The sequence below is a fragment of the Lithobates pipiens genome, unplaced genomic scaffold, assembly GCF_037356315.1.
Source record: "Lithobates pipiens isolate NorthernLeopardFrog02 unplaced genomic scaffold, aLitPip1_a1.2 Scaffold_13, whole genome shotgun sequence".
NCBI classification, from domain to species: domain Eukaryota; kingdom Metazoa; phylum Chordata; class Amphibia; order Anura; family Ranidae; genus Lithobates; species Lithobates pipiens.
Window position 1 is genome coordinate 204,852,213 of NW_027507718.1, and position 10,600 is coordinate 204,862,812.

Genomic DNA, 10,600 nt, shown 5'->3' on the forward strand with positions numbered 1-10,600 from the left:
ACCAATAAAAGGGGAAATAATTCAAATCTATACACAATCCTATACAAATGTTACATTGAAATGTATGTGTTTCTATGCTAAAGGCATCTGAACAAACCGAGGTGCAGCTGTGTACACATTGGATCTAATTAATAAATTATAGCTATATTGAGAAAAATAATACAATTTACTTTTTTTTTTTCTTGACAATCATCACAATAACTTTGTCACTAACATTACATATTTTGAGCAAACCTTTTCTGATTCCAAGTGTTAGGGCCCATTCACACCAGAAACTGCACATAACTACGTGGTTTTGACTGCTTGTCTACATGCATTTGAAGTACGCTTAATGTACAATTGACGTACGCTTGAATGCATTTTGCATGTGTTTTCCACTGCATATGCAGTGCATTCTTCTATACTTTTTTGGACCTGGCTTTCTTGGCTTAGGCTGCATTCACATCTATGCATTTTTAGTGCTTTTTGCATTTTGCAGATTTGTACTACAGAACGTGTTCCATAGGAAACAATGTTAAATGGACTGTAGTGCAAATCTGCAAAATGCAAAAATCACTAAAACTGCCTCTTTAAGGCTGGATTCTCACTCGCATTTTGCAGATTTGCACTAGAATCAATTTAACATTGTCTTCTATGGCACATGATCTGTAGTGCAAATCTGCACAATGCAAAAAGCACAAAAACTGCATAGGTGTGAAGCCGAGCCTAAAAACGTACTGAAAAATGCACTGCAAATGCAGCACAAAATGCATCCAAAGTGCACTTCAAGCGCGCTTCAAATGCATGTAAACATACAGTCAAAAACACGCAGTTATGTGCAGTCTCTGGTGTGAATGGGCCCTTAAAAGGGCGCAATGCAGGGCTTTTGTACACGTTCCCTGCATTTGTGGTCTGGAAAAATGCAGCATACTTTTTTTTAACTGCACTGTAATGATGTAAACTATGCCCACAGGATTACATTGATTTTGGGCTGTCTATGCAGTTGAAGTGCAGTTCAAAATGCATCCAACTTGATATTTTTGTGTTGTGAAAGCTTGTGGAACAGAGGAACACAAATTAGGTTGTTGCCTTTAGTAACCTGTTTTTTCTCTAGGGAATGTTTATGGTTGTTATGCGTAATTGCTCCACTTTACCATGTATTCTTTGCACATGTTTTTTTGTAAACTATTCACAGTGATATGTCAAGTAAAAGGGTTAATAAGCCTTTGCAATGGGTAATGTTAGCTGGGCTGTCCGACCTTGCGATTATTGGTTGATTGGATCCAATTAATTTACAATCAAGCAGAGATTTAGATTACTTTTAACCAGAGAAACAGGAAGGTGAAAGTGTTTGTCATACATTTCTGAGAGGTTGCATCTGCAAGCTGCACAATTTACACAAAATGTATACCTTGGTTGAAACTAGCACCAAGAACCCTGTGCAGAAACCTAGCACACAAACTGGGGAAGGTGAGCCTTCAGGAGTGAAAAGCAATGCTCCTAAACCAGAACAGATGACAAGCAATGCTCCCAAACCAGAACAGATGACAAGCAATGCTCCCAAACCAGAACAGATGACAAGCAATGCTCCCAAACCAGAACGGATGACAAGCAATGCTCCCAAACCAGAATGGATGACAAGCGATGCTCCCAAACCAGAATGGATGACAAGCGATGCTCCCGAACCAGAATGGATGACAAGCAATGCTCCCAAACCAGAATCGATGACAAGCAATGCTTGTAAACCAGAATCGATGACAAGCAATGCTCCCAAACCAGAAGGGATGCACAGCAATGCTTGTAAAGCAGAACCGATGACAAGCAATGCCCCCAAACCAGAACGGATGCACAGCAATGCTTGTAAACCAGAACCAATGACAAGCAATGCTCCCAAAGCAGAATGGATGCACAGCAATGCTTGTAAACCAGAACCGATGACAAGCAATGCTCCCAAACCAGAATGGATGACAAGCAATGCTCTCAAACCAGAATGGATGCACAGCGCTGCTTGTAAACCAGAATGGATGCACAGCAATGCTCCCAAACCAGAATGGATGCACAGCAATGCTTGTAAACCAGAACCGATGACAAGCAATGCTCCCAAACCAGAATGGATGCACAGCAATGCTTGTAAACCAGAACCGATGACAACCAATGCTCCCAAACCAGAATGGATGCACAGCAATGCTTGTAAACCAGAACCGATGACAAGCAATGCTCCCAAACCAGAATGGATGCACAGCAATGCTTGTAAACCAGAACCGATGACAAGCAATGCTCCCAAACCAGAAAATATGACGTTGACAAGCAATGCTCCCAAACCAGGATGGATGACAAGCAATGCTCCCAAACCAGAATGGATGCACAGCACTGCTTGTAAACCAGAACCGATGACAAGCAATGCTCCCAAACCAGAATGGATGCACAGCAATGCTTGTAAAGCAGAACCGATGACAACCAATGCTCCCAAACCAGAATGGATGCACAGCAATGCTTTTAAACCAGAATCGATGACAAGCAATGCTCCCAAACCAGAATGGATGCACAGCAATGCTTGTAAACCAGAACCGATGACAAGCAATGCTCCCAAACCAGAATGGATGCACAGCAATGCTTGTAAACCAGAATGGATGACAAGCAATGCTCCCAAACCAGAATGGATGTACAGCAATGCTTGTAAACCAGAACCGATGACCAGCAATGCTCCCAAACCAGAATGGATGCACAGCAATGCTCCTAAACCAGAAAATAAGACAAGCAATGCTCCAAAACCAAAAAAGACAAGCAATGCTCCAAAACCAAAAAAGACAAGCAATGCTCCTAAACCAGAAAATAAAACAAGCAATGCTCCAAAACCAGAAAATAAAACAAGCAATGCTCCAAAACCAAAGCAACCCAAAATAAAGAGGCCTATGAATGCTTTTATGTTGTGGGCAAGGCAAGAGAGAAAAAGGATACGTCAAGCGTTTCCCAAGATGCACAATTCTGAGATCAGCAAGCGGCTGGGAACAGACTGGAAACTTCTCACTGACACACAAAGGAAGCCCTTTATCCTTGAATCAAAAAGACTGTGCGCACAACACGTCGCGGAATTTCCAGATTATAAATACACCCCAAGGAAAAGGGCAAAGCAACTTCAGCAAAAAGGCCAGGATTCCCAGCCTGGTGATATTTCCGCTGCGGGTATCAATCCCATGGGGGGTTCTGCCGAAGTTGGTCAGAGGGCAGACTGTTCTGCTCCTATGAATGGATGGCCAATGGGTCCATATGCTTTCAGGCAGGGGCAGTTTGGCTACATGCAACATCCGGGTATTAACCAGCCCCCATTTCTGCAAATGCAAAGGTATGCTATTAATGGCTTTCATTATGGTCCCATGTTGGCTGCTGCTCAGACTTTTAGGAGTCCCATCTATAACATACCAGCACTCTACACGCAGCAGACATCTGGTACCATGCGCTTTGGCTCTACAGCACCAAGGACTGAATCGGATTCCAGCTCTTCTCTGGTCTCCCCACGCCCTCAACTTATTTACTCACCAGATATGAGGGATGCAATACGCATGTATTTGCCTCTAAATCGAAATGTCAGTGACCCATCTTCTGTATCAAACCGGCAACAGAATGTTCCTGAGCACTACCAAAATGCAGGCACTGGAACGAATGGGATGCATAATACACACAAGTAAAGTCTGTATGATGTGGTGCAGCCTTTTTGCTTGATTTTAAAACCTATGGAGGATGCAATTTTAATTTTTTCTAGTACGATTACTGGATACCTTTTTTATGTTCTGGCATTTTAAAACATTTTGTACAGTGCCACTATTTTACAGTTACTAGAGTAGATATGCTTGCTGTTTTATGTATTTTATGGCCAAAACCTAATTGTAACTACCTCACCCAATACTAATGCTATCCTGTGTAGTACCTTTTTTTTTTTTTTTTTTTTTTTTGTTCCACCCCCCCCCCATTTTTGACCTAAATACAAAATAAATTGACTGGATTTAATCTTCTCGATTTTGTAGGCTGCGTTTCCTTTAGAATCATGAGAGGTTTATTCATGCATTATATGAAGTTAATTACAACCAGGCATGTACTGGCCATCGGGACTAACGGGAGTTTCCCAGTGGGCCGATGGCTCAGTGGGCCACTCTGATGTAAGGGGGCTGGTGATGGGACACTTCTGTCCCAGTCCAGCCCTGATTACAACTTGGGTGTCTTTGGGTAGGGGGACAAAGTAAAAACAGATAATTTAAACAAGCCTGTTTGAACTGGTCAGTGCAAGGTGTAATGACACGCAAAAGTCTGCAGCCCGTTAATTAACGGACTGAGTAAATTGCTAGGAGTTACTGCACTAAGCACATGTCCTGTTTGACTTGATACGTTTCCCAAACCATTCCTCCCATGTCTTGTGGTTTCAAGGTGATCTCTTGTATTACATAATGTACTAGCAATGTGATTTACCACTCAGGTTTGTTGAAAGGACCTTTGCTTATTTGTTTTGATCTCCTTCATAAAATTTTATGTAGGTTGCCATTACTGAATGTCTCAAAGCCCCAGCTGCCTGGTTGACAACGGCTTTTATACATTAGTGTCTATTTTTTTTTATTTCTCCTGAAACAAGTAGGCAGCCAGGCCTTTACATATTTTAGGATTGTTGCTGTAATCAATGAAACAGCCAGGCACTAGTAGTTTGGAGTGGTCAGAAATGGCAGTCTACATTTATAACCCAACTGAGAGGTAATAAGGCCTCCTGCACACTAGATGTTTTTTGACATTTTTACAGCAGTTGTTTTTGGCTGTAGACGGGGTTTTTTTTTTGTTTGTTTTGTTTTTTCTCTATGGTCCATTAAACTCTCCATGTTATCCTATGTGTCCATGCACACATAGGCTGTTATCAGCAGTTTTGGGCAGTGGCATTTTTGAGCAGTAAAAAAAACCCCAAAACTAGTGGGTTCTAAGACGTTTTTAGCGTTTAAGTGGATACGCTATTGCAAAAACGTTGAAAGATTCACTGCAAAGCTACTGATGTTTTTTTAATGTTGGTTTTTAACGTCCAGTGTGCATGAGGCCTAATAATAATCTGCTTGCAATCTGACGGTACCAACCCCTCCCCTGATGCACAGGCAGGCTACATTTGTTCGTTTGAAGACTAAGTGAACACATTAAGATGGAGGGCCACCCTTAAAAAAAAAAAAAAAAAAAAAAAAAAAAAAAAAAAAAGCGCATTAAAAATTTTGTTTTTAATTTACCAGACACCCCTGTTGTTAGGCAGTCTTCCTAATCTGCCTCTTCCTATGCTGTGGTGATCTTCAGTAAGGATAAGCTCAGGTGTGTTCGCATGGAACACGTGCAGAGCCCGCCAGGAAGTTGGCGCTGCGCTAATTACAGGCAGTGGGACATTGACAGATCTCTGCAGCCGCACATCGGGGCAATGTCTCACTGCCTGTGATTAGCGCTGCGCCGACTTCCTGGCGCGCTCTGCACGTGTTCCATGCGAACACGCCTGAGCTCATCCCTAATCTTCAGTCTTCTCTCCTCCTCACGTTGTCTTCTGGTGAATGGGGTGCGCTGTATTCTGGGAAATGTGTCCCAGAACACAGCATGCCCCATTCACAAAGCGCTGTGCGACTCATGCAGTAGGAAACAGGCTGTGAAGCCGCAAGGCTCCACTCCCTGTTTCCTTTAGTGAGGATGGTGGCTCTGGGACACGATACGAGGGGTGTTGGGCAACATCGCAGGCACCCTGGACAGGTTAGTGTCCTTATTAAAAGTCAGCAGCTACAGTGTTTGTAGCTGCTGACTTTAAAAAAAAATAAAAAATTCCTGGTGGAACACCCCTTTAAGACCCCATACACAATATATACTGTAACTTTTGTCTGATTTCCTTTAGGTTTACCAAAACCATGTAGTGTAAGGGTGTGCCTGCTTGTATACAAATTAAAACTCTTAAGGTTTGACCTCATATTACATGGTTTAGGTAAATCTGAAGGAAAAAATTGTATCGTGTGTATCCAGCTTTACTCTGTCCTGGAACTGGTTGCTTACACTAGAAAGATTCTGATACAACAAATCAAACGTCTCAAGTGTTTTGGTTAATTTTTGTTATAGCTGGAGGATGCTGGGTCAGCCCTTGGCTTGATTATATATGCCTTATATATACTTAAAGGTTACGTTCACGTTTTAGAAAAAATAAATGCACATATAATAAAAATAGATTTGTCCACAAAGGATGTCAGGGTTTGTAGATCATTCGCACACAGAGCTGTGTGAATGGCATGCCCATGTAGGCGGAGCCCCGAAGGCAACCGTGTTGATTCAAAAAGTGACAGTATGGGAGCTTCTTCCTGTACTGCTGTCACAGGGAACGCAGGCAGTGTCTGCATCATTGAGAACATGTTACACCCCAAAAACAGGTGGAACATGTAACATGTTTCCAAAGGTTAACGTATTCTGTAAAGGATAAGTTCACTTAAAAATAAATAAATAAATAAATAAATGCACTTATTTTTTATTTTTTGTAGAAGCCTGGAAAGCATTGCATCCATGATGAGCAGATTGTGGTCGCCATGCAGAATTCCAACACACAAGGTGTAAGCTGTCTGCCCGTACATCGTGTGGACAGGAAGATTCAAAGAACTACTAGTATGCGCTCGTTTGCGCTCTGGTAGTCCATTAAGTACTACAAGCTGACAGCCGCAAAGGCTGTCGGTACTTGTAGTTTTCACATTCACAAAACTCAATGAATATAATGCGGGTGGCCACTTTTTTTTTTTTTTTTTTTTTTTTACTGCGACATTGTGGAGGACAAATATGACCCTAAGTGACACTTTTTTTTGGGGATCGGTTACACCAATAGTGATCAGTGCATTTTTTAGCACTTTATTGATCACTGTCTAAATGACACCAGCAGGGAAAGGGTTAACAGGGGTGTTCAAAGGGTTAAATGTGTTCCCTCTTTGTGCTTTTTTATATTACTGTGTAGGAGAAGTACTGACAGGAAGAACACAGATCGCTGTTCCTGATTACTAGGAGCAGAATATCTCCATGTTCTCCACTGTCAGAATGGGTATCTGACTTGTTTACATAGGCAGATACCTGTTCTGCCTCTCTGGAGTGATTGCGGGTGGCCGATGGCCATCAGGACATGGGCGTTGGCTCCTCCACCATGCAACGGGCATGGGCACCCATGCTATCTATTGCATGAAACAACACACAGGTACATTGCTTCATGCAATAGAGCCACCCTGCCACAGTATATATGCGGTGGGCAGTCCTTTACTGGTTAAAGTATAACTGGAGGCAATTTTTTTTCGTTTTGGACAGAGTGGAGAGGAATTTAGAATACCTCCCTGGTTTTTATTGCTATCTGCACCCCCCCATTCGGGAGATTCACCCTCTGTTCATCCTGTTTTACCATTATTTAAAATCCCAAATTTTTGGTTGTCCCCAGAAAGGTAGTAGATGGTAAGGCTCGGTTCACACTTGTGCGATGCGGGAACCATGCAAATCCACTGCGGATTCCCACGTCGCAGCCGACTCGAGCTGCAGTTCACACTGTGAACTGTCAGTTCGGACATGAATCAGGTCGTATGGGTGTGAACACCCATGCGATTCGATTCTGGTGCAGACCAAAAAGTGTCCTGTGCAACTTTGCTCTGCATGCGATATCAGCCATATTATCTTTATGGCTGAAATCGCATGTGATTTACACTGCAGTACGGCTGAAATCGCATGCAATCTCTGAGTGCAGTAGTGTGAACCGGAACTTAATCTTCCAATGGGGACGCTAGTTCTAGTGACCTTGGGGTAGCAAGGGATTTCCTCTTGTGTGTTTTTTTTTTTTTTTTTTTTTTTTTTGCTATGTGACAGGAAGTGATGTGAAATCTCCCCAATGGGCCACAGATGGCAAAAAACACCCAAAAAACTGGTGGGTTATAACCTTCCCTTACGCTATTGAAATGAAACAACAGTCTCGTAGGGGTTAAGGTGATTGCAAATCAAACGTTTAAAAACGTAGAGCCCCTTCGTACTGAGGCGCTACAGTGCTAAAAATAGCACCTGTAAAGAGCCGCTCCTGTCTCTACAGTGTGAAAGCGATAGGGCTTTCAAGTGTGCTTGGAGGACGTTAAAAAACAAAACACTGCTGCACGCAGTGTTTTGGAGCAGTGTATACACCGTTCCTGGCCATTGAACTAAATGGGAACCGCTGGCAAACAGCGGCACTTTGTGGGTTGTTTTAACCCTTTTTTGGCTGCTAGCGGGGCCTAAAACAGCCCTGCTAGCGTCAGAAGACTTCCGCAAAAACGACAGTATAGTGACGCTTTACCGCCGATGCCCCAGTGTGAAATGAGTCTTAAACTAGAGATTTTTGCTCAACCTGCTCTGCACAATATTGCACAGAGCGGCTGCATCCCTCATCTGGGGTCCCCTATTGGCACTGTGTCCGCTCCTCCTCTTTTGGTTTGTGCCCTCTTAGCAAGGCACTTGCTAGGAGGGCGCACTCCCAATCTAGGCTGTGTGCATCCACAGAAACACAGAGAATGCATTAAGGCAGTTTAGACCCACTTTAAGAGCATGTGTACACATGAGCATCTGAAATTGAAACCTCAATTTGAAGTGAACTAACCCTTTACGGTGGTTGTGTGAGGGTTAGTTCTATAGCAGTGTTTCGCAACCTTTTTCCCCTTAAATTTTCAGTCTTGAAGCACCCCAGTTAAGCCTTGGGTCACGTTATTGTGTGTTGGGAAATGCGTGCAAAATTGTATGGTTCAAGATGCACAGGGTGTCAATCCCCATGCACTATCAAATGCACTGCATTTTTGGTGAGGTGCAACTTAAAAAACAAGGGTTCGGAGTCTAGAGCTGGTTCACACCAGAATGCAATGCAGGAAAAGTGCGCTCTGTCTGCATTTCCTTACACTGCCTTTGTGATCTACATGCAGGTGCCAATGTATGTTAATGGATGCAACTGCAGTGTATTTTGAAGGCACCAACTTGCATTGTATCGCAGTACCATGCAGCTTGTTGCGACAAGTTTTAAAAAAAATAGTGCATATACTGATTTCTCAGTGTTCCAGTGCAATTTATGGCCCATTCAAATGAATAGGCTGCAAAATTACACTGTACATTCCCCTCTCTGCTACCTTATGCACTTCAATCCCATTCTGTTCACCTTTTGGACCGCAATCCCCCTCTGCTCACTGTACCCCAAACCCCCCCCTGTTGGTACACCTATGTACCTCACTCTCGCTGTAAGCCAGCCCCCATTCTCCGTGCCCTGCTTTCCTCTCACCACAGCCTCAGGCAGGACTGTTCTATTACAATCCACGCAGCTGTGGGTGGTGCTGGTCTGGTACTGTCCTGTGGGAGGAAACTGCAAGCTCAGGATTCGCCCATCTCCCCCCCCACACCACTGCTTTTCCCTTCACTGTGCCGACCGATCTGCTGATGTTCGGCAGATCTGACAGCCTTTTTCAACCAGGATGCTGCAGCACACTGTTTGAGGAAAACTGTTCTATTGTTTGGGGGGTGTTGGTAAATCTGAGATATTAAGGTGCTATCCATAGCAGCTGTCCAGAAGGAATGGATATTTGTTGCAAGGGAAACTCAAATATTACTTGGTTTACTTTTTGGAAATGTCTGGGTGTAATTGGTAACAATATGTCAAGTAATTGAAACAGGGGCTGACTGGCAATTTTTGGCCCAGGGGGCAAGTACAACCACAGGCCCATGGTACAGGGATATGTTTCCCACTCTCCTCCTCCCAATCCTCACCTCCCAAGAAAGCACCTCACGCGTGCCCTGCAGGGCATGCTGTGGCACAATCTGTCTGACAGATCAGTGTATGTGGATGCTGCTGGTATCATGTGATTGCTGTGACCAATCACAGCAGATCACAAGACAAATGTACACAATGGATGGCATCCATTCATTGTGTTGATCTCTATGATTGCTCCCAGTGATCACGTGGTACAGACAGGGCTAATCACAATAAACAAACACTGAATGAAAAGATTTGATTCAGAAAAAAATTGTTGCTTAAAACAGTGAAATATACTGGTATAAGCAATATTAATGTGTAAAAAAAAAAAAAAAAATCCTCATCACCTCAGGGTAGTATGGGAATACTGTATTGCTCTGGCCACAGTATATAAAAAAAAAATTAAATTAAAACAAAATAAATTTTGTTTTTAACCACTTTAGCCCTTGGAAGCATTTACCCCCTTAATGACCAGTCTGTTTTTAGTTATAAGTCACTGCGTTATTTTAACTGACAATTGCGTGGTCATCCAATGCTGTACCCAAATAAAATTTGTTTCTTTTTTTCCCACAAATAGAGCTTTCTTTTGGTCGTATTTGATCACGCTCTGTGTTTTATTTTTTATGCTATAAACAAAAAAAATACATTTTCCATGTCCTTGTTGCTGATCTCATACCTTCATCAACTATGTCACCCATCTTCTTCTGAGCTCGGTTTCTGTAATATCCTGCTGATCTTGCTGAAAAACCATTACAGCCCTGTGATTTCCTATTTGTAAGAACGCTGGTTGGTATTCCTCCTGTACTCCCAGCTACCAGTCTTATCACTTCCCAGTTGTAGTTCTGTAAAGCGAGCAAGGAT

General features: G+C 42.9%; 1 protein-coding gene across 1 annotated transcript; it reads left to right on the top strand.

Moving 5' to 3' along the window:
- The first annotated feature begins 1,942 nt into the window (after positions 1–1,942).
- Positions 1,943–3,918, top strand: LOC143976066 (uncharacterized). The gene has a single exon (XM_077478551.1). The coding sequence runs from the start codon at positions 1,944–1,946 to the stop codon at positions 3,663–3,665; it is 1,722 nt and encodes a 573-aa protein (XP_077334677.1). The 5' UTR covers position 1,943; the 3' UTR covers positions 3,666–3,918.
- Positions 3,919–10,600: the final 6,682 nt, after the last annotated feature.

What these genes read in the sequence shown, in the direction of transcription:
- LOC143976066 (XM_077478551.1), top strand. Translation starts at nt 1,944, where the DNA reads ATGACAAGCAATGCTCTCAAACCAGAATGGATGCACAGCGCTGCTTGT.